The 25,767-nt window shown below is 26.3% G+C and overlaps 1 protein-coding gene across 1 annotated transcript in view; it reads right to left on the bottom strand.

The window, feature by feature from the left end:
• RhoGAP102A (Rho GTPase activating protein at 102A) overlaps positions 1–23,496 on the bottom strand; it is a 36,223-nt gene extending 12,727 nt beyond the window's left edge. The window contains exons 1-5 of the mRNA XM_011504732.1: positions 22,648–23,496; positions 21,289–22,593; positions 11,250–11,406; positions 9,678–9,794; positions 3,847–4,028 (exon numbers count right to left, since the gene is read on the bottom strand). Of these exons, the coding sequence (XP_011503034.1) occupies positions 3,847–4,028; positions 9,678–9,794; positions 11,250–11,406; positions 21,289–22,593; positions 22,648–23,361 (2,475 nt within the window). The 5' untranslated portion in view covers positions 23,362–23,496. The remainder of the gene's footprint in view (positions 1–3,846; positions 4,029–9,677; positions 9,795–11,249; positions 11,407–21,288; positions 22,594–22,647) is intronic.
• Positions 23,497–25,767: the final 2,271 nt, after the last annotated feature.

Raw genomic sequence — 25,767 nt, 5'->3', positions numbered from 1 at the left:
TTATATATATATGTCTTGTATATACAAGTATGATTAATCAGTAAAATAGCTAAAATAGTATGTCAATAAAATCAAGTTTATAATATATTAATTATATAGAATAATTTGTATTGTTTTTCCGTATAGAAATAAGAACATCTTATTGGTGTAAATTTATATATATGTAACCATTGGCTTGATAAGATTTCTCCATTTATAATTTAAAACAATTTGTAAAAGTAATAATCATACTCATAAAATTCCTCTAACAGATTTTTTCATTTATATATGAGTTATTAAAACTAAACTAACAAATTGTCTATGGCATAAATCAAATAATAGCTAAAAATAAATCTTTAATTTATAAATTCATATTAGATAATAAAAGGCCGACTTAATGTATCTATTTCTACTTATATAAATCTACATGCGCATTTATTCCTGTATGTTAATATTATGAATTAGTGAGACTTGGTAACTATTGATTATTAGAAATTACTTATTTCACATAGTAAATGGAGCCTTAAACAATTTAATATTATACAATACATAAGCAATCTTTTAAGACTTACTTTATATCATTGCTTAATGTGTCTTTCTTTAATACAGGACAACTATTATTTAATATAGGATTTTCTATATTTTAAAGATAATTTCTAAAATATTTATTTCATGACGAATTGGAAAAATATTAATTATTAATTCATTGATAATTAATTAGATATAGAAATAATCCAGTAGGAAAAAAAAAAGAAGAAAGATTTTAATATTCTTGAAAATTGAGGAAATAGGATATCTTAAAGCAAAATGAAAGTCAAGGATATTCATTTTAGTTTGATTTCATACTATTGATTTATTTAGAAAAAAAGTAAAGTTTCTAATATTGAACAATCCATTCATTTTATTTGAAAACTCTAGGTTATGAATATTTATTCATTTTTATTTCAAGTAAATTTTTGTAGATTAAATATATCTGTTCTCTCAATAACAATTAATGTTTATATTGTCTATTGAAAAAAACTATCTTTTTTCAAATACATATTTATATGTATCACTATGAATTTTTATTTTAATAAAATTCACTGCCAATTCATGTATACGAGTAAAGAATCATCTAAATATAAAAACGAATAATTATATTTTAATATAATGTTTATTTCTTATTTATATACTAAATATAACTGTATATAATTTATAATATTACCGAAATACACTATAATGCCAATTATTAATTTAATATTTTTCATTTTTCATTTCATTAACTTTTACTTGAAATGCATTTAAAGAGAGCGTGGAAAATCAAATAAATATGATGGCATTATATTCTTATATCGTAAACATCGCTACAAATATTTATTTCAATTGTAATAACTTCAAGATTTTTGTCAATTGTCTAGCAAATCACGATATAAATTTATGAAATATTAAAATAATTATAGTTTATTATTACAACATCTTAGCTTGTATTCAAGAAATAAAACATGTTTAGAAGACAAAAATAACTACCACGAGAAAATGATGGTTTTTAGGTTTTCTTTTATTCATTACATTACGAATATATTTATATATATATATATAGGGAGAGAGAGAGAGATAGAGAGAGAGAGAGAGAGAGAGAGAGAGACAAAAAGAGGCTAATAGGTTCATCTTTAGTATTAAGTAGTTTATTCCTCTAAATAATATAAAAAACCATAAATACTGATACTCTAATCCATGAAAATATATTTCTTGAAAAATGAAAAATGTGTTTATAACTTTTCAGAGATGCATAGTTTTGTGATTTAAATAAATGTCATAAAATACATATCGCATACAATATCGAACATAAAATTGTTTTCAATTATTTTTAATCCTTTATATTTTGAGTGCACATTTATTATTTTTAATTATTCATTAAATTATCGAACAATCGATTTTTTTTTTCAATACTACGCATATACATTTCAATTATAAGAAATCACTTTCTTTGAATGATTTTACTTGTTCTTCCAAATAATATATTATATTATTCAAATTATTGATAAAACATGCTAGCTTGTAAAAATATATTCAAAAGAAACTATAAAATATTTTATTTCTTGCAAATCACAGCCATCTTATGGTTAACATTTATTTAAAACTTTTTAAAGAAAAGCAAAATATAGATGCAATTCACATTTCACCGCTTCCCTATCATAACGAGATCGTTATCATTCAACCCACATAGCAAAAAAAACGTGGCGGCCGTTCGGTAAAATGGAAATTAATAATGTAATGGCTTAGTAAATATAGTTCAACGCGAAAAAGATTTATTTATAAAATCTCCCAGGAGAGCTGAGCTTGAGCAGGCGCCTCTCGTCATCGATGATAGTTTAGTGACCGCATCGCGTCACAACGTGACGACGTTCACGGCATGACGAGGTTGGCCACAGGATGCTTATGTGACTGATGGCACGCGCCTATGAGTAATAAATTTATTTAAAGTCCTCCGCCAGTACTAGTGTGCAAGGCATTTTAACCTGCGCTCACTTTTTGAAGGCCTGGAAGAGAGGACTTTTAAAGATATTTAAGAAACATCTTCGTAATGCGAGTGAGCGCCTTTCCTATAGAAATATATTTATTAAACATTTATCTACAATAATAAATATATCAGAAATTCATCGATCTTTGCGTAATAATAGCGATTAATCAGTTGATTACCTTGTCACTTGATTACTCGAACAGTAATTGAATTACTGTAATAGATATTAACAGTTTTAGAATGACTAATAGAATTTTATATTAATTTCATTTATATATACGAACGAAATCGTTGTTAAATTCGTAATTTTCAATTTTACAATTAAGTAAATTGTAAGAAAAATATGAGCGATAAAAGAAGCGCAAGATATTTAATAATTCAACTTACTTATATGTATCAAATGTCGCTATAATAATATTGTCAATATATCATAGTCAATATAATAACGATCGACACTCTACTGTTCCATCATATTTAGTAATTAATATTCGGTAATAGAAATCTAAACCAATGGAATTTTTGCATTTTTATATGCTTATGGCAATAATCGATTATCTTATAAGAGAAATTATATAAAAGATTAAATAATGAAGAAATCTAAACCAATGGAATTTTTGCATTTTTATATGCTTATGGCAATAATCGATTATCTTATAAGAGAAATTATATAAAAGATTAAATAATGAGAAAAAAAAGAGGGAAAAAAAAAAAAAAAAAAAAAAAAAAAATTATCGTCTGTTATGCAATAACTAACTCATCATGATCTATGATAGCTCTAATAGAAATTTCTCCAAGAGAAAACTCTATAATACATAATATAGAAATTATCGAACATTTTTTGGTCAATCACATATTTTCCATATGAATTATCAATCGCACGCATATCATTAACATATTATTAATAATAAAACAATCTTTACAAAACATTTGCATAAACTTATACGTAATTTAATAAGACATCCGTATAAGAAGCTGTAAAAACGATATCATTCAAGCTTAAATTAATTTTAAATTTTCAATCCATTATTTTATTACAAAGACTAATCATAAAATCAACAAATCGAAAACAAATCGAAAATAGTGAAAAAGTGTAGATTCATTATAGCTGCTTTTCATGAAATTAAATCACACATAATGACTCCTAGTAAACACATAGTCAAACGATATTGTTTTAAAGAAATTCAATAGACGTCGAATAATAATAATATCGAGAGACACGATTAATACGATTGCGAGTTATCATTCAGATCGCAAGTTGTGAAAAATAATCCCTACTTATAGCATCATCGTCATTTCTTTAATCAAAAATCCGAAAAATCTTTTCAACTTTTGTAATAAAAGACAGAAATTGCAGAATCCTGCCTTACCTCTTCGGCTTTCGCAGCAGTTGTTGTTTCATTTAGACTCGTGAAGCTCGTTCTACTTCCATGTCTGCTACTTCTACTAAGGCAACCGACGTCGTTTATTTCTCCCAGAGCCAGACGCGCCAACCTGTCATTCTCCAAACACTGAAGCAAAGAGATCCCAAATACAAGGCCTCCGCTCGGTTCTACACACAATACATTGCAACAATTGGTTCATTAGCAATTAATTATAAAAAAAAAATAAAAATAAATAAATAAATAATATAGACCGCTGAAAAAGTATTAGCCTAGTCTATAATATGCATGTTAAATAATCCTTATTCCAAACAACTTATTTTATTTTTAAATATTCTCTCAATAGTTGGTCCATTAATTTAAATTTATAAGATTCTTCACAATTGTCGTAATTTTTTCGTTAAATAACTTAATTTATCCTGTTTTTACTATTTAATGTATTATTATATGATTAAATTATATGCTCTTATCAATGCATGCAGAATAGATTATGTTTTACAAGTTAATTCAATATAGTTATAAATAGATAAAATTTTTATTGTTATTACTTAGTAATATATATGGTCATTCATAAATAGTGCAATATAATAATTGTTTTATTGTCAGCGATAAAAATAAATATTAAATTTATTAAAAAAATTTAATTTAATCGCACGCTTTCTTTAGAAATGTATTGAATGAATATAGTGTTTAACAAACTTATATCTCTACTTTTAATCATTAAAATTTATTTTAGAATTTCTAACAATGTAATCGATTACTTATCCAATTGTTTTTCAAAAGTACTATAAATTCTATTTAATGCTTTTATTGAACATATTGTATTTTAACAAAATCTAGTCGAGAGTAATATTTTTATGTTTTAAATAGAAAGGAATGAGGTAAAATGAAATTTGTCCTAAATACTGAACTAAACAATGTTCTTCTTTTTAAACATAGATGAATCTATCTTTTATGCTAACATTAAAAGATTTAAAAAGTATTCAAAAAATGAATATACTCTATAATATACAAATTACAAATATTTATCATATATACACGTGTTTGCACATGTACGTTCATGAATATGTTGATTGTGTTTCTCTGCGTGCGTTTATGCGTGCTTGTATGGTAGTATGGGAGAATTAGCGGGGATAGATACATCTATCTAGATATTTGTTAAAAATATGAAATAAAATTGAATTTATTTGGTGCAATATACAAATTTTCTATACTATTTATGAATTATTTTTTTAGATGAAAATAATTTTTTTCGGTTCACACACACACATATATATATATATATCTTTTTCTTTTTTCAATATATTTTGTTACATATAATATATCGTAATAACAAATTTAAAATAAAAATATTTTTTAAAAGAAATTTGTCAAAAAAAAAAAAAAAAAAAAAAAAAAAAAAAAAAAAAAAACACAGGTTAGCATTATATTTATAAGAATTATTATGATTAAAAAATTACATTATCGTAAATATAAATGAACATACAAATGATTAGTAAATAATAATAATATTATAAATATGCATTCAGTGTTGTAAGTATTTAGAAAATACCGCATTATTTTCAATGTAATTTCTAATATTAACTTTTAACGATATAGAAGAATCATGTATTATAACGGTATGTAAAATTTATAAAAGCTAAGCAAAAGTTGTTTTAGAACGTTTTTCGAGCATATGATCATCCGTCGGAAGTGCTTTTCGAATGTCCCAGATCTTACGATCTATAATCAGAAATTTTAAGATACATACACAGTTCAACTATATTTCACTTCGCATTGTCAAATATTTTATATTTGACTAGACCTAAGAACCAAATATTTTTAAACCTCGAATTACGTCTTGTGCAAGCGAATATCGAATTCACTTCAAATTTATATAATGCAATTAATCAAACAAAAGTTTGACTCTCCTTATCCTTTATATTTCTAAATTCTGATAACCAGTTTTGTATAATTCATTTAAGTAGTATTTTTTTTTTACTTTAATTAGTTCAAATCTATTTTCCTATGATCTTTTTTTTTTTGTTTTTTTTTTTGTTTGTTTTTTGTTTTAACTAAATAAGGATTTTATAAAACTATCTTGTAAAAATATTTTTTTATCTAAATTTCGATATTTTTAATTCATAAGACAATCGTGATTTAAGTGCAAGAAAACCATTTAAAATATGTTTTGATTAAAAGTAATTATTTAAAAAAAAAAAAAAAAATTTCGTTTTTCTCTAATATACATTTCGTATAAAATTCGAATAATCTTATTAGGAATTGTTATTATTAAAGTTGATAACAGACAAAGCGCTTTTAAAATTAAGCGAGAACCGAAAATTTTATAATATTCAAAGAAACATATATAATAAAACACTAATCAAGCTTGATATAAAATTTTATTCCCGTGCATAAATTAGAAAAATTATTTAAATTAGTGAAATTTTAATGAATAGTGAATGTATCAATAAAAAAAAAAAACACAAGAATAACGCTAAAACTTGGCAATTTTCAGATTAGAAAGTAAAAATATTTCTATGATATATGATTGTCTAAGTTTACAGGCCTATTTAATTTACAAAAAAAAGAAGAAGAAAAAAAAGTTTCAAATAAGGTTTTAACACGTATGAACATTTTAACTTACTTCTTTACTTACAATAAATTTTTCACATTTATAAAAATATTTTGAATTTTAATTTCAAATTCGTTGTACTTGTACAAATTTACATGATTTTTCTAGTAAATTCGTTTTGCATTTAGCGGCAACTTATATTTATCCTATTATTTTAACAAAAGTGATAAATCTTTTAAAGTAAACATAATAAATTTAACGCGGTGCCGTTATAAATATATTATAAATATATTATTTTCTATAAAATTGTATCATTAACAATAACATTTTATTTTACTGTTTTGGATTATGCATTATTTTCCAACTTATACTAGAAATAATTTTTTTTTAATTTTCTGTAAAATTTAAAAATCAATTATAAATTATCAGTAGGTTATAATAGATTTAAGAATTAGTAATATCTTTATATTCGTATCAATGAAAAATGAAAATATTTATCACTGTTATTTTAAATAGACGATCGATGCTTATTCAATAATCTCAATAATTCATAAAACGAGCAATTATTAAGTTCTATTTACAGTCGATTCAACTGAAAATTCAATATCCAATTGATAAGCCAACTATCAATTAAAACGAGTATGAATATCGATATCTGAAAATCAATTTGAGTAGTGCACGTGTGTATTTTACCCTTAGGCTATTATGACGTAACGATAACGAAGCTTTCGTAATTATATTCGTAAACGATTTGGAAGATGGAAGCTTCAGATTGTCTCGCAAAGCTCATCTCTTGAATTTACTCTAATTTACTCTATATTTATTTTTGTTGGATATATATAATTTTCATAAAAGGATAAAAAGAATGTTCAAGCAATAACTGTTTTACTTAATTTATTTAAATGATTAAAAAGAAATATAATAATAATAGTATTAATTGTTAATAATTTGTTGGATTATAAAATTTTACAATTCTTTATATTAAATCCAAAATATTATTGCGGTTATAACTTGATGTGTTTAAATGTAATTAAGTATTTTCAATTAATTAAATTATATCATTATGAATTCTATATATGTATATATATATATATATATATATATATATATATATATATCATTATAAAATACGTTATAAAATTGTCATTTCAATGCAAAAAGTATGGATATTTAACATATTTGTGTCATTGAAAAGTTGAAACTATACGTCACCATAAAAAAAATTAGTACTCATAATATAAGTAACTCAGTCAGTTACAATAATCCAATGATATTCAATTTATCTATAAGAAAATTAATTCCTACTCTTCAAATACATTATAAAAATTCATAAAATCCTTTTAAATTATTGAATTTATATATAATATTTCACATTGTGTCAATAGATTTTTTTTTAAAAAGATAAAATTTTTTAAGACATAGAGTTAGATTGAGTTTAGACGTTAGAGTTTAGATGATTAGAGTTAGATGACTTATGTAATATGTAATTATGAATTTCATTATGTCGTCGATACAATAATATTAATTTTTTAATAATATAAATTCAACTATTTCGTTTGGCAATATTCTTTATAACAATGATAATAAAATATTTCATAATTACTATTTTTCAGATTTATATTTTCATTTAATGCTAGAAGACTCATTGATAAATTATTATTATTATAAATAATTTTAATGCGATGACTTATATGCGCAAAATTAATCGTAGGTAAAATGTATGAATTATTGATAATAAAATATGATTGATAAATTTAATTTTGTTCGAAAACTGTGGCACCTTTGAGAGAAAAATGACATTACTCGTGATTTAAGATAATTTCTCCTCTTCTGCAACAAAATTTATAATAAAATAATGACTCTTTAATCTCCTCCATCTTTAGGATCACCAATCACCCTAAATTCTTTTAAATAATTCATTCTATTTTTGATATATCCTATACATACACAATTTTTAATAGAAACTTAAAAACTGTGAGCAAGAATAATATTCACTGTAATTCTTTCCATTAAAATTCTAAAGTTTCGAGTACTGACATAATTAGAACGAATGTTGCTTCAATCTGATTCGAAGGCTTGTTTTTGTTTTTGAAAACTATTCTCGCATCGAAGTATATTTATTTCAATTAGAGCAATAATAAGAAAGTATTATATTTGTAGATAGTTTAATTGAACGCAGCATATTAAAAAAAATATAATATATTACAAAAAAAATCATTTCAAATTGATTATATTATAGCGATAAATATTTTATAACGATATTAAAATTTATCTATTTATTATTTAAATGAATTGAATTAACAAATTTTTATCGAAAAATTTACGCATACTTACATATAAACAAAGTATCATTTGAATGAAAATTATTGAATCGTTTATTTGAATAAATAGCTCAAACGTATGCCATTACATTTATTTATTCATAATTCGTATTTCGACAGAATGCTAATTTATTAATCGTTATTCTATTATAAAATGACTCCAACGAATGATGAAATATGATGCGATAACGAGGCATTAAGTATCAGTGAATTGGGTGATAGGAGTCTCTAGTGCTTACCCATATTTTGATTGGATAGCTTATGTGCGAAAGTGTCTAGTTGCAATTTTCCACTCGCAATTCAAAAAGAATTCCTAAATGTAATGGAAGCATTAATATTATTAGATTGAAATATTTTGCAATGCCCTTCATCCCACCACAATATTATTGTTCGAATTGTAAATTCAATCAATGTATTGAATGCCTGGGATTACGTCTAGTCTGCTTTTACATTCACATTTCTAATTAATTCAATGCATTTAAACTGATCTATTGTTTTAAAATTAATTAAAATAATACAATATGTTATATCTGACTTCTAAATTATTTCTATTCTCTCGATTATTATAAATACTTTCTAATTTTTTTTTCTTTTTCAGTAGAGTAAAGCTTTATATTTATTTCTAAAAATAATACTTTCGCACAAAATAATCTTGATCATTTGAATAATTTTTAGGTTAATAAGTTAATTCCAGAATAAAATCTCGAGACTGCATATTAAAGCGGTAAAATTAACTTTCAAAAACTTTATTATTGTAAAGTTTTAATAATAATATCTATTTGATTTGTAATAACTTGTTTTATTTATTACAAAATTTAATCGAATATTCATCTACGTTTATTAATATTTAAAATATATGTTTATATATATATATATATATATATATATATATATATATATATATATATATATTTTTTTTTTATTATAAAATAAAATTCACTAACCTTTCTCCTTGTCGTCTTTTCCTTTACTATCAAAAAATCCAGTGGTCAGAGCCTTTCTCTTCAACAAGTATGCGCGCCTTTTAGGCTTAGCCGAAACTGAATTGCTACTTAAAGATTCTGTAAGTCAAATAATATACCCAATTTTAGTAAAACTATGCAATCATTATTCTTCTAACTAATATAATAATAAATATCATATATAATATCATAATAAAGCTAATATGATAATAGAGTAAAATTGGCTTTTTAACTAGATGATAAGATAAAACCTAGATTTTCTGAAGATATTCGTTCTCATACATATTTATACTATTTGATTTATTGACGATTAGCGCTGATTTTTCAATTGCGTAGATCAAAAGTGATAAATTGTTATACAAACATTCAGGTTGATTGCAATGGATAAAAGGTATGTTCAAATTATGAAAAAGTGTATCAATATTTTTTTATATAAAATTCATGTAAAATTTGAACCACATCTCTTTCTTCTCTCTTTTCGATTTTTCAATTATCTATTAAAAAAATTCAAATTGGAAGTAGAAATGGATATACAAATGAAGGATTCAAATTGTTAGATTTAGTTGAAGAATAATGATAATATGAAAAAGTTTTATATTATTTTTACATCCACGTGATAAATTCTCGGGGCATAATTTTCCAAGCATGTAAAAATAGAATGATTATTTATTTATTTTCTTCAGTAATTTAATTTAATTCTTTAGGTAGATTTTTATAGAATATAAATTTAATTTGAGTCTATGTGTAGCAACTACTTATTTATTGAATTTATTTATTAACTATGACAATGATGTGCTTGTTAATTACTTGTTATTATACTAAATAAATGTACAGATTAATTAAAATGCAATCATTCAACTGGAAATAGATTACATTTCAATCTTAGTATAAATATTTAAAACGTAATACATAATCGAAACGTTATTTCATACGCTGACAATTAATTATAACGTAAAAAATATTGAATATTGATATATTATGCGGAATGAAAATTATTGATTTACTATAAAATTTGTAAAAAAAAGTATCTTTCATTTCATATAATTATTGATCAAAATTTTAAGGAAATTATAAACATTACAATACACACATATATATATATATATATATATATATATATATATATATATATATATTTAATACATCAATTTATTAATGTCGAATACTTTTAATCATCATTTTAATTATATGGATAAAATTATAAAATTATATAGATAACGTTATTCGTTAAGAAATCTATTCTTATATATAAAATTTATTGGATTTGATTATACTGATAAAAAATTATGCTAACTTTTTTTTTGTTTATTTATACAATCCAAAATTTTATATGAATTCTGATATGAATGTGGATAATTCACAATAATAATATTGTCCTTTTACGTTCCTCGGCTTAATCATAAATATACACCAAAGGAATACATTAGTGATTATCATTGTCGTCGAAAAGAATTATTGTTACAAATACTAAGTTCTCTAACATTATATATACACATTCACCCTTTCAATTAAGAAAGGTAATTGTTTTTCTGAAACAATGTGCAGACGACTTACCACTTGGAGGTCTGATGTGTACGCCGAGGTTGAGCGCTTGAAGCTTGGCAACAGCAACCCGACAGAGGACCTTCCTTTCAATTTCTAATAATGAGCGCAATGGCGTATCCTGTAAGGTTACTCGTCTTCCATTTGTGCCAGCCCACGTGCATTTACCCTGCAGAATAACAAAAATTTAAATTATATCTCAACTGATTCTGAGAATATTTATCTATCTTAAATAAAAAGAATATGTAAAAAGTCAATTTTACGTGATGTTACGAGCAGTATAAAGTTATAACAATTTTTTGTATGTGACTTAACATAGCAATGGTATTATATAATTATTGTATCTACATGTATCTACATCTATCAATATTTCATACTTGTACAATCATATTTGTAAAAATGATTTTCAAATGAGGACGCAACTACGTTACATGATTGGTAAATAAATATATGCGTTTACTTTGTTTCAAATGATTCAAAATACCGAATAAAATCTGATTTATCATATCATTTATACTACAAACAATAAGCATTATTTATTTTTACTTGTAAGTATAAAGTTTTTATATAAAAAGGTAAATTAATTTTCTGTGCAATATATTGATACTCAGTACGCCACTAAATTCTCAGACACTAAATTTATAATTATATTTATAATTATATATTGATAAATTTGAATAATATTATATAGATAATAATATTTAAAATTATATATAAAATGAACATATATATTTCTTCTAAATAAATAAGGATTCATTATTATACCTCAATTATTTAATAAATAAGAAAATAAACAATATATCTTGAATGATATGAATTTTTATAATTATTTTAATATGCCAGATAATTGATAAAACAGAGATATAATTAAAAAATAAATTATCTATATATAAAGCTCAAATAAATTTTTTTTTTTTTAATGTATATTGATATATATTAAAAAATGGCATCCATTTATGTTTGAATTTATAAAAATTAATATTAAAGCTATTAACATTTTATGTACGTATAATATAAAAATATTAATATTATGGTTATTTAATAATTAAGATTATAAAGATTAAACTTTTAAAAAAATTTTTCTCAGAAATACTTATAACAATATTCATTATGAATGTTTAATGGTTTAACGTAAAGTTTGTTAAGAAAAATATAATGAAATGTTTAATTGAATTTAATGAAAGTGCACTGACTTTAAATAAATTTTATTGACTAATAATTGTTCCCGATAATGCAATTAACTTTATTCTTAAAAAAAAAAAACATAAGCACGTAAATATAATACTTTTTAATTCTAAACAGACAAATACTATTCTAATGTACCACTATTTATGTAAATAAATAAATAAATATATATATATATATATATTCATTCAAATTATCCACAAGAATGTATAAGTCAAAATAAATTGAATTTAAGTTTTTATATAAATTTCTTAATAATTATCTGAAATATATTAACATTTTGTTTTATCTTATCAAATGAATCAATAATTCTTATATAAAATAACGAATGGCCAACTTTTGCTTTAACACCAATTCAATTTACGCTTCAATATTACATATTCCTGAAAATGTAATTCTATGAAATACAATTATTATTTCTCTACTTATTATATTATTACATTAGTCTTACTATTATTATTACATTAGTCTGAATTGCTTTAGATTCAAAATAATTAATAACTAATTAATTTAATTTTTTTGATTCTGAAATTATTTTATGTTTATAATAACTATCTTCATTTTGTATATTGGAATAATTAATATTTTTAATGAGTCTTTTAAGTTATATTAAATTGTATTACTTTACAATTATTTACATTAATAGTTTTATATTTTATAATATTAATATATAGTTAACATATTAATGTATTTCATAATGTAATATTTATTGCATTTTAATTCAATGATTTTTATAAAATTTATCTTATAAAGCTTAGCGTAAAGTCGTGAATAAATTGAGATAAAGAAAAAGGGCGTTTGTTGAAAATTTTTTTATAAAATTAATAAAAGATGATACGGTAGCTTAAAATTGAAAATAATAAATAGAAATAAGGAAAAATTGAATTTATTTGAGTTTTTGTATTAAGTATTATTACACGATCGCCTAAAGACCAAAATGACCAAATTATTTTTCGATAATATGCTTAAATATTATTTCATTGTTTGAAAACCGTTGTCATATAAATATGATTAGCATAATTGAATTTTATATTGTTAATGATGAATTTTTAACTAGCCAAGGAAGGAGAATATTAAAATAATAATTATTTATAAACGTTTTATAAAAAAAAAAAGAAAAAAAAAAGAAGAAGAAAATACGGCGCCATCAGTGACAGATTTAAAAATCACTTCTATTATTATTTTTTATCTCTTCTGTTTCAATTCTTTCGAGCCAAATCGTATATTTATTTATCTATTCATACTAAAAATAGATCGATAAATATACCGTTTAGCTTTTATAAATCAAGATAAAGTAATTTTCTTAACTTTTAAAATTCCATATCCAACAAATAATAAATTAAACTTATTATTAAACTTATATAATTTTTATTCGTTATTTTACCTCAGTTATATATACATGTAGAGATAACACATTTAATAAATATTGTGAGGACTTGTAAGTGTATAAAAGTTTCCGACACAATTACATTCATAATACGACTTGTGATGATACTTTAATTCACACATAATTAATAATGTCACCATTACAGACACAATATGAATGAATTTTTTATTAACTTTAATGTAAATGATATTTAGTTTTTCAATTATATATTTAACCTTGTTTCAGAATAATACTTAATTTCTATAAATTACTTTCTAATATAATAACACATTTTCCAAAAGTGACATTACTTTAGAATTTACAGCAATTATAGATAGCTAATGTTGATAGGGCAAGTGTTTAAATTAAGATAGTTTAAGATAATAGATATAATATATATATAGATATAATAATAATAGTTTAAGATTAAGATAATAGATTTTTCAAATGTATAACAACAAATATGATTCAATGTTACGTTATAAGTAATAATTGAAAAAATAATGACGTAATAATAATAAAATGTGTTTTATAAAAGAAATTTTTAACACTTTAAATTGAAAGTTAAACTTTTATTATTTTCCTATTTTTACTTAGGAGAGTTAATTATAAGTAAGATTGAGCTAAAGATATAATAATATATAATATATAATATTCTCAGCAATATAATATAATAAATAACGAAATAGTAACAGTTTTATAAATAAATTTTCATAGGGCATCTAAATAGAAAGAAAAACTCTAAATCTAATAATATTTGCAAAGAAAAGTATCTAAATCAGAATAATTAAAACAATAATTTATATAGATTGAAGACATTATAAATTGAACATTATATATATATATATATAAGAAATAAGCGGGAATTTTTTGTTTGAAATTGTTAGTAATCTTTGATAATAGATTTTCAAATATTATGCAAAACTAAAATTAACTATTTACTTATTTATTTATTTAAATTATCTCTGAAAAATAATTAATTATAGTGAAATATATAACATTAGTTAATTATTCATTATATACGCCATGAAATACTGAATTTTAGCTTACAAGACTATTAAAAATAAATATCCAATTTTTGTATTTAATTGACAATGGTATTTTTGAGAAATTATTTTTTGTTGTAAGCAGATTTTACGTGACAAGATAGATATACTTACAACTTTCTCTAACTGTACAGCATCAAGTTTAAATTTAATTTAATTTAATTTAATTACTGTTAATTAATCATTTTGTACAATTAAACGTATTAAAAATATGTATTGAAAAAGGTGTATTTTTAGTTAGGATTTAATATTAATGAATATTTATACAAAATATTAGTGGCTTCATTATGTATTATAAATGAATTATTAAGGTTTTAATTATAAGCATTATATTGTTTGGAAAACATTTGAAATAATCGTTTATTTTTAATTAATAGCTTTGTACTTATGAAAAATTGTTTTTTAACTTATCATTGTTTCAACAAATCATATAACTTATATGCTATGCAAAGTATTTTCATCAAAATAATTATGATTTCTAGCCTTAGATCTGATAAACATATGATAAAGTTGCATGCGTAAGTTTGTGACTTCCAGACATATTTATATTTTAATTAATTCTAGATATTGTTTGGTAATAAAATTGTAAATATTAATTATTAGTTAAATTAAAAACATGAACTTTAAAACAATATGAATTTCATTTACACTATCTAATTTCGTTAATTTAATATATATGTAAATTTAAAGAATTTTTTTATTTTAATTTGGTATTAAGAAATTGATTAAAAATTGAAAATGAATGTATATATATATATATATATATATATATATATATATATTTATATTTATCAACGATAATAACAAAATTAATTGTACATTTTATAAAGCCTGTAAAAAGAAATAAAGTACTTTTATTGATATAAAATTGAAATTTGAGAGTCTGATAAATTTTAGTTAATGCGTGCAAAGTTTGCATGTAGAGAAAAAAGTTTAAACGGCGCGTGTCACTATACAAGCGTCTAAGCTCTCTTTCGTTCCCTTCTCTCTCTCTCTCTCTCTCTCTCTCTCTCTCTCTCTCTCTCATCTCTTTTCCTCTTACACTTTATTTTTCCCTTTCTATCTAACTTTTCTTCTCTTTCCGTATTTTTGTCTCCTCTGCTCCGCGTGTGTGCTCTCTCTCGTGCCCCTCTCTCTCTCTCTCTCTCTCTCTCTCTCTCTCTCTCTCTCTCTCTCTCTCTCATCTCTTTTCCTCTTACACTTTATTTTTCCCTTTCTATCTAACTTTTCTTCTCTTTCCGTATTTTTGTCTCCTCTGCTCATTCCTTCCCTCCCTTCCGTCATCACTCCCTCGTACTCTCTCTCTCTCTCTCTCTCTCTCTCTCTCTCTCTCTCTCTCTCAGTGTGTTGAGTGCCTATTTCTGTCGGCAGCGGTGAAATTCCGAGGCCCTAAATTGGTTATCGTGCGTCCCGCTTTAACGGGCTTTTTCAGCCTGTACCACCACCTCCAACACCCAAGGTCGCCCTTCCTCGAGTTTCCTCAATTATTTCCGTTTCTTTACATGAACTCAGCGCACTGACCCTCAGCTCTTAGAAATCATGCTCTTCTTTCTCTTTATCTCTGTCTATTTTTTTGTTATGCAATTTGCAACCATGTTACACGTGCCGACTAATTATTTCCATAAATTCGGTATAGACGATTGCAATTATGTACATGACCGGATTTCTATTACTGAACAATATATTTGATTAAGAATAACAAATTTACAATTTAATTTTATACGTAACCATATTAAATAAAATATTTTAAAAATAAATATTTTAAAGTATTTAAAGTAGAAATTTACAGTTTTGATAGAATTTAATCGAACTAATGCTAATTTTAGCCTAAATAATACTACCATAAATTAATATTTTAATTAATTCATTGATAATAACAATCTTAATAATAATTCACATACTTCGTTAGCGTTCTATTTTAATGTACTTATTATTGTTGATTTAATCTAAATTCTTTTTATAATTTTACTCAGATTAAATTTAACAATCAAATAATAGTAATTTAGTTTATAAATAAACTGTGTATTTATGTAACAAAAAATTTTCACTCGACATACAATGCTACTTACGTCTGTAAGCAAACTTTGGATTATTTCCAATTGCAGACAAAATAATAAGATAATTACTTAAATACATCTAATATTAAAATACTGATTTTTTTTTTTTTTTTTTTTTTAATACAAAATCAGCCACAGAAAATTAATAATAGAGATGAAAAAAGCTTTGATTATAAAACTAAAAAAAAAAAAAAAAAAAAAAAAAAAAAAACAAACAAATATAATTGTGAATATTAAGAAGGTTACAATTTAAATATTTGTTCAATATTTCACACAGACTTCATTAATTAAAAATATTTTACTAATTTACAGTATTTTAAATAATATTAAATTAGAAGAATTAACGAAGGATTTTAGACGAAAGTACATTTTTAATTTTTTGTTGTCCTATTCTCATTAGTATTAAGACACATTTTTTAAAATGTGAAAATAAAATGGGCAGACTGATATTGTCTTATTAATATTTTGTCATTTTTCGATTAAATCATTTATAATTATATCTATTGCTTTGCTTTAAATATAATTAAGAATTATTTTTAATCAATAGAATAATTAAGTTTGCAGAAATATATCAAATTAAAAATAACTTGATAACTGAAGAACACGCACGCACGCACGCGTGCACAGACACACACACTCACAAAAATATAATAATGTTTTCTTTTCTATAAAATGATAATTTATCGATTCTATTTTAATAAAATTAACTGATTTGTGCTGAAAATTTAGATTTTTTTTCTAAAAAAAAAAAGAAAAAAATCATTTTGCTTTTTTGTAAATTAATATTATTCTAATACATATTTCATATATAAAATACGTATTCTATATAAAATACACTAAAATAATTGTTTCAATAATATTTTACGACAAAAAAAAAGTAATATTATAAAATATACAAGGGATTATTAACATAATATAAAATTTTCCTTTCTTTAATATTAATGATGGTCAGCTACAATATAACCAAAAATTCTATTAAACTATCTAATTATAAAATACAAATCTTCTTTTAAATCTATAGTTTAATATTCAAACAATAAAATATTAATTGCAATGAGTTTCATTACATACTAATGTTGTATTCACTGGAGATTTTATAAATCTTATACTTTCATCACAATGATTTGTAATACAATGACTATATATTGTTTTATTATTATATTTTTATCATTATTATATTATTAATAATTAAATTAAATAAAAAATTATTTATTAAATTAAAAATTAAATTAAAAATAGTTAAGACTGTATTTAAGCAATGATAATTAATATATATTTTCAGTTTAAAAAAAATTATGCAAATTATGCATAAAAATGTTCAAACATGTAAAACTTAAAAATATATATGTTTATTTTATTATTAGGCAATTGGAAAAAGATTTTACATAATATTAAAAAAGTGGAATATAAAACATCGACTTGGTTAAACTTTACTTTAAGTAAAATTGGCAAAATATCGTAACCAAAATACAAGAAAATTATTAGCGCATAGCTTCGTAATTCTTATCGGTATTAACAAATCTTGTAAATTATTTGTTTTTAAGAAAAGCAAGTCTCCTTCTGTTTTTCAACATAAATTTCAGAATCTTTTTCGCATAGGTAATATAAATGCCGGCTTATGATTACTATTAGTTGCCTGAAAGCCGACGCTACTTCTACTGCCGTCGCGCACTTTTGGACATGCGTGGGCAGAGAAAAGAGTACCGCTCTTTCCTAAATATAAGCGACCCAGTGACACATGAACATGTCCAACATGCGCACATATATACACTCACACCTACGCGTGTCGCGCGTACACAGTCGCCCGCGCACGTACACACACACGCGCGCACACACACACACGCACACAGACAAATAAACGCACGCACATATGTACATAGAAATATCTACATATATATATATATATATATATATATATATAGAGAGAGAGAGAGAGAGAGAGAGAGAGAGCGAGAGAAAGAGACGCGTAAGCAACATCTCTCTTTAACGTTTAACTACTTACTTATCTACCGATTGATTCATTTTTTAGGTACAATGATAAATGTATACGGAACTTCTATTTATTTAATATCTTACGTAGAACTTAAAAATATAGGAAGCAAAAAAATTTTGCAATTTCGTGTAATTTTATTATAAAAACAATTTAAATAAACAATTTAATATAAAAACAATAAAAGCAACAAAAAAAAAATAAAAACAAAATTTCTCTTACTATTTAGCTCATATTTTAATTGATTGCTAATAATCGATATTGATTATTGATAACATTCTCTTATAAAAAATTTGTATTATGAGAGTTCTTTGGTACCCTTGTTGCGCAGATTTTGAATTATTTCTTTGAAATTTTGATTTTGGTTTCTTGAAAATTTGATTTCGAATATTTAAAAAAGAATATTAAACCCTTCTATGCATATTAGAAAATTTCCATTACATTTTGTACTATTTTATTAATTGGCAGTTCATTATTGTAAATTAGTTTTTTTTTCTTCAGAATTATAGCTTATAAATTTAACAGTAAAATTTAAATAATTTTTTATTATTTAAATTATATAAATTATATAAATTATACATATTATAAATTATTATAATTAAATTATATACATAAATATAATAAATATAAATTATAATTATATACATATTATATAATTATATAATTATATAAATTTTTATTATTATTACATTTTATTATATGTTTTCTTTTAGAGAAAATATTATAGAAAACTTACTTTTCAGTTACATATATGTATTCAACTAAAAAATTACTTATTAAATAAAATTTTATATTCTATTATTTGTTCGTAGTTGAAACTCCTTATTTTTATTTCTTTCTATAAATGTTCTTATTGAGTAAAATGGGAATCGAATTTTTTGTGTTTTTTTTTCTTTTTCTAATTTCAAGTTAATCTAATTTTATAAAAGTTTACTTTTGTAATTATCGAGAAACTATATATATATATATATATATATATAGTTTCTCGATAATTACAAAAGTAAAATATATATACTTAATTGTTAATTAATTAATTTTGGGTAATTACATTAAATAGAAAAAAAACATTTTCAAAATTGAATCATTTGATTATTTCTTAATTCTTTATTTTATAATATTTATCGTTTAATGACATATTAATATCATAATAAAGAATTTTTTCAACTCGCGAACACTCGTTTTTTAAAAATAATTTTCTTTTTCAATTAAAGAAGGGTAGTTTTATTTTTACTTAAATCATTACGATATTTTTATGTTTTATAATGATTGATTAATATATCTTTACAATTTTTGACACTTTTTTCTATGTACACGTTAAGCAATTACAAAGTGCTCTCTCTCTCTCTCTCTCTCTCTCTTCAAAGCCTTCCAAATCAATTATCACGTAGCATATTATGTTAAAATATTCAATTAAAATATAAACTTTTAATTGATTATCTGTTGGTATGTTATTAATAATCTAATAACTTTTAAGCAATTTCGCGTAAAATCAGACATGGAATTGTTAAATGAAATATGTAATTAATTCATTAGTATGAATAGGGTTTGTTTCGCCAAATGAAATTTAACTTTAAGGAAATATTTAGATTATATTAGGCTCGATTAAAAGATATTATACCTAATTTAAAGAAAATTATATAACCTTTTTTTCTTTAGATTATTAAAATATTAATTATTGTATTTAGTAGTAACAGACTATATTTTATTAGAAAATTCAGTCCACGGATTTATTTTAAAAAATGATAAAGGAACTTTAAAATGATAAAGTGAACATTAAATTTTATTTTATTTTATTTTATGTGATAAAGGATTTTTTAATATTAATATTTCTTGAACTATTGAAAACTATGACTATGGTTAACTGAATAATGAACTAATTGAATGATAAATAATGGTTTATTATTATTATTTTTTTTTTTTTAATTTTGGTATCTATTAAATGTTTAATTTATTTATCAATGAAACACATTATAATCTCTTATTATATTATAAATCACTATAAAATGTATAAAAAAATTTTAACGTTAATCATAATTTGTATGTGAACTCTTATATTTATATTATAAGTGCAAGTTTGAAATTGACTATTAAGGATAAGTAATTTAGAGAGAGCGCGATGGAAATGACAAACAGTGATCGAGATAAATCGAATGAATATATGCTATTTCGGATTAATATTTCGTAGTTGTATAATCTGTCAATCAAGATCCAATTATAGCTTTTAATAATGTATATATCATGACATAAGAATTGGTTGTTACTTTTTAGCTAAAGGAAATAAAATAAGATGAGACATAAAGTGAATGAGAAAAATGTTAAGCCTCTATTGTTTTTCCTTTGTAGTATTAAGACCATTAAAAGAGGATTGGATCGCGATTGATCGAACTCGTAAATACATTGGACATACCTGTGGCGTCCACGCGGACACTATATTAATTGCCCGGGATGAGCTTTTACTCCTGGACTTCCAGATCTTCTTGGCCACGAGTCTGCTACCGTGATGTACGACGCTACTCGAAGATTTGCTCTTCTGCATCGCGCTGCCACCTGGCGGATTCGTAGAAGAGGTTAATGCTGGCGAACCTGGCGCGGAGTGCGGCTTTTCTTTATGGGTACTATGGGAACCGTGCAGAAGATGGGATAGGAAGGACTGATGATGCTTGGGAGTGGATGGTGCTGTTTCTTCACTGCCAAGGCCTGCATCGATGCTGCTTCTGGAGCTGGCGTTTCTGCTGGCTGGCGACGCGGTCGTTTCCGCGTCGGAGATTGCCTCACCGGGTTCCAAAGAACTCATCTCACGATAACCGAGTATCCAATTATCATCGGTTTGGCAGCCCTTATTGTTGCCCTCGTCATCGCTTGGTCTCTCTCCTTTGCCCTTGATATTTCGTAAATTTCTGTCGTAGTTAACGCGCTTAAAGCGATCGATTTTATCAGCATCCATAGACTTTTTCCTAGCCATTCTTAGGTATCTTTTAATGGTGTCGCTCACGGAAGGTGATACGTCGTCATTGTCGACGCTGCTTCTTCTCCTAGCAGATTTATGAAGTTCCTTGGCAGATAGCGGAGGCGACGATTGCTCTTCCTTTTCCCGTTCGATGAGAAGATTTTCTAAAGTTTCTCTCGATACTGAATCTGTTTGTGCGTGAGAATCGACGGGACCGCGCTCGGTACTCGGGCCTTGAATGGCAATCAATGGCGGCGGAGAGGCTAGATTCCTTCTCCCGGCGGAATAATGACGATTTCCGTCATCGTTAGACGAAAACCTATTAGTTCGTGATGCTGTCGTTGTAGGTTCTTGGTTCCACCATCTAGCAGTTGGTGAAGTATAAGCGCCTGTCGCACGCGGTCCTCGAAATCGCCTTGTACACCGGAGATCGAAATAAAGTTTTTCAAGAAGTTTCCGGTCCGTCAGAATATCTGAAATAACGTGCTGCCTGTTGGGCGATTTGCTGTAATATCGGCTCAGCGTATCCAGCAGCGACTTATGTATATGATCGCTCTGATATGGAATCGTAACCTTAGGAATCGCGCCACTTATGCCAATCCCGGAACTGCCGCCACCGCTAAATGCGACATTTCTAGATTTTGTTGATGTAAAAGCCATTCTAGTCGCCTCGTCGCGCCTCCCCTCCATCATAATCTTATTAAGATGTTGCTCTAACTTTTCTATAAGTTTTTGATAATCGAAGCTATTTGTCGTTGTAGGCTCCTTGGCGAGCCCACTGCCCGTAGACAGATCCGTGGAAATAGACCTCGTAGTGACGGAGGCCTTGGAGCTGCTGTTACCACTGTCACCGGTCGTCGTTGTCGACGGCGTAGACTTAGGTATCCCACCAATATCACTTTGTATGTTCAGGTACTTCTGAAGCATGTCGGCTAAAGCTTTCGTCTCGCTATCCTCCAATGGAGGATCCTTGTGCTTCGTTTGCCTCGCCGGCGAAGCAATGCTCAATTCTCTTCCCGGCTCCTTAGATGACAGCAACCATTCTCGCTTAACCTGAGCGAGGTCTAATTTACCGGAGACGATTGGAGTGGATGATACACCGATACTGGAGCTCGAACCTCTCGAGTCGTCGGCTTCGTCGGCCGAGCTGGGCTTCGTTCGACAACTGCCGCCTGCTTTATGACGTCGCTTTCGCGCCGCTCGAAAAGCCAAGCTGCCAGGATACGATGTCTTTCGCCAAAGTAGAAACCTCGGCTCCCTGGTGCAAACGTCTTGAAAGTATTGCTCGATTTTCGGTATGTCTTCGTGTCTATTGTGGTTAGCGTCCGGTATCAGTCGGCGACCCGCGTCCGCCATATACCGCCAGGTTTTGCGCGTCAAGAGCCATCGCTCTTTAATCGGTTTGCCGGCGGTCTTGCGACTGGTCCTACGATCTTTGGAGCCGGGAGGAGTGCGCGATGAATTGCCGGCGACGCTCTGAGGAGCTTCCAGACTGTCGCGACGTGATCTCCGCCGGCCAGGACGCTCCGCCATAGCCTCCCAATCCTTCCTTGCCACGCGCACCACTTTCGTCCTATTAAATGGGACTTTAGGTCAAAATAATGGTGACGTAGACAATGGAGAAGTCGCTGCTGATCCTGCTGATTAGCACTGTCGAGCATTCCAGGGTTCAAGTTCCGCCGATCTGCTCGAAAGTCATGTAGAAATTCTAGACTTTTGTAATGGATGTGTAATCAAGGCGAAGAGCGATAGTATGAGAGGTCGTGAAAGTCGAGAGATTCTAAACCTTAGGTATGAAATTTTTAGTTTGACCACATTTGCGTGAAAATATTGCTTGCAATACTGTGGATTTACGAGCAATGTGTGTCTGTGGGTCTCTACTGGGTAGGAGTCGCCAAGGAGCCTTACGTACTACTGGTCCCTAAGTACTTCTGATTCTAATTCCTAAACGTAAAACAGCCAGCATAGTTGATTTGCGATTATTATTATGTCGATTAAACTCACGGCTATAGAAAAAAAATTGTCACTTTTTAACTCGCACTTTACAGCTTATCTCCAAATTACGGAGAAAAGAAACACTAGCAGCATTCTTCTCCGCGATCACTTATATAATTTGAACCTGGAGATTATCACTTAGCACACGCGTGTAATGCTGTTAATATCGTCGAGCACTTTCGCGGCGTGACGGTCAGGAGATGCGCGTTCGCGAATCGCCGGCGAGCGCAAGGTGGAAGCTGTCTAAGGTACGCGACTAACTACTTTGGGGTACTCACGACGTGGTTGTCGTCGTGGACCCCTCACTTGCAAGGCGTCTAAAAGCGTCTCTCCCTCGTCTCTCTTCTCCTCACGCATCTCACTCACTCTCTCTCTCTCTCTCTCTCTCTCTCTCTCTATCCGATGACTTGTTTTCTCGCCTAACTCTAATGCTTCTTGCTCCGTCGCTCTCGCTCCTTCCTCGACTTTCGCTCTCGTTCTCCTCTTCTGTTCTCGAAGCCAGTGTAAGCCAGCGCCGCCGACTAACTGAAGAGGAGGAAAAGAGAAACGAGCGCGAGCCTTGACGGCGTGACGTGGAATCGCGCGAGACGGCTGCCACTAAGAGAGAAGATACACCAAAGAGCCGATGGGCCGAAAAGAGGAACATGTACTAACTCGCACGTCTTCTTCTCGCGATGCCAAAATACTAAATAGCGTTAGAGGCCAGATGCTGCTGTGGTCCGCTTGAGGGAGTGACTTTTGAGGAAAACTAGAGCTTTATCGGACATATAAGTAACGTTGTCTCTTTCAAGTGCTTGGAGCATTTTTTGCAAAATTTCAACGCTCATTGGTATGCCTACAGTAGTCCTTTTTAATATCACAAACTCCTTGCATTTAGCATTTTTTACGAATAAATAAGCCTCAATCATTATATCATTATTAAATCAGTCCATTATTGTAGAATAAAGACAATAAATACTATCTTAGTGACATCAAATATGCGCATATGTGTGCTTATTAGAAAAAAAAAAATAGGATTTTCATGGCAAGATATTGAATTATTGTTGAATCAACTAGTTTGCGATATGTTAAAATATGTAAATTACCTGTTAAGCTACTATGCACAGGTCGACATTTGATTATTTACACATGCTCATAGTAATTATTTATAAGCGCTTTTAATATTTATTGTGTTAATTGAAATACTATGATAATAACAATGTTTCTCCAATACTATTTTTATAAGGTAAGTACATTGTAAATTTTAGAATTACGAGCTCACTTCAATTCAAAATGACTATAGACGAATGATATTATAAAATTTCATTCTCATTGCGATATAATGAATAAATATAGATAATAAATATAGAAATATTTTCATTTATATGACTAATGATCGGTCAATATTATGATTAAACTCGCTTAAAAACGTTATTTCTTTTTTGCGAGAAGAATTTTTCAACTAAAAGTACACGCTCTTTTATGTTTTTGATTAAATATAGATTATAAAAATATACTAACGCAAAAATATCATATTAAATAATATGAATAATTTTTCATTTGTATTAATTTTTTAAACTAACGAATTACTTTAATGGATAATATATTATTAGTTTTAGCGGCTATCACGAATATTAATTTATTCTAAGTCAAATATAATTGACATATCATCATACTTTTAATTTAATTCAATTTCTTTCAACTTAATAAACATATATTCATTGATTATTAGTTGTATACGGCCAATTTGCATTATTTATATATTTATATTTGAATATCATAATATGCAAATGTTAAATTGAATTTAATGAAACAGCCTTATACGATATTTAGCCACGTACCTTCATTTTTCTAAGGTAAAAATTCATTTTATCATGGATTTAGCAACAGACGCAGAAAATTGAAAACATATAAATAATGGAAACAGAGGGACAACGATGCTTTGTTTTAATAAAATTTTCAACA

The sequence above is a fragment of the Ceratosolen solmsi genome, unplaced genomic scaffold, assembly GCF_000503995.2.
Source record: "Ceratosolen solmsi marchali unplaced genomic scaffold, CerSol_1.0 scaffold70, whole genome shotgun sequence".
Lineage (NCBI taxonomy): Eukaryota > Metazoa > Arthropoda > Insecta > Hymenoptera > Agaonidae > Ceratosolen > Ceratosolen solmsi.
Note: the sequence above shows the minus strand (reverse complement) of the source record. Positions and strands in the feature narration are given on the sequence as shown.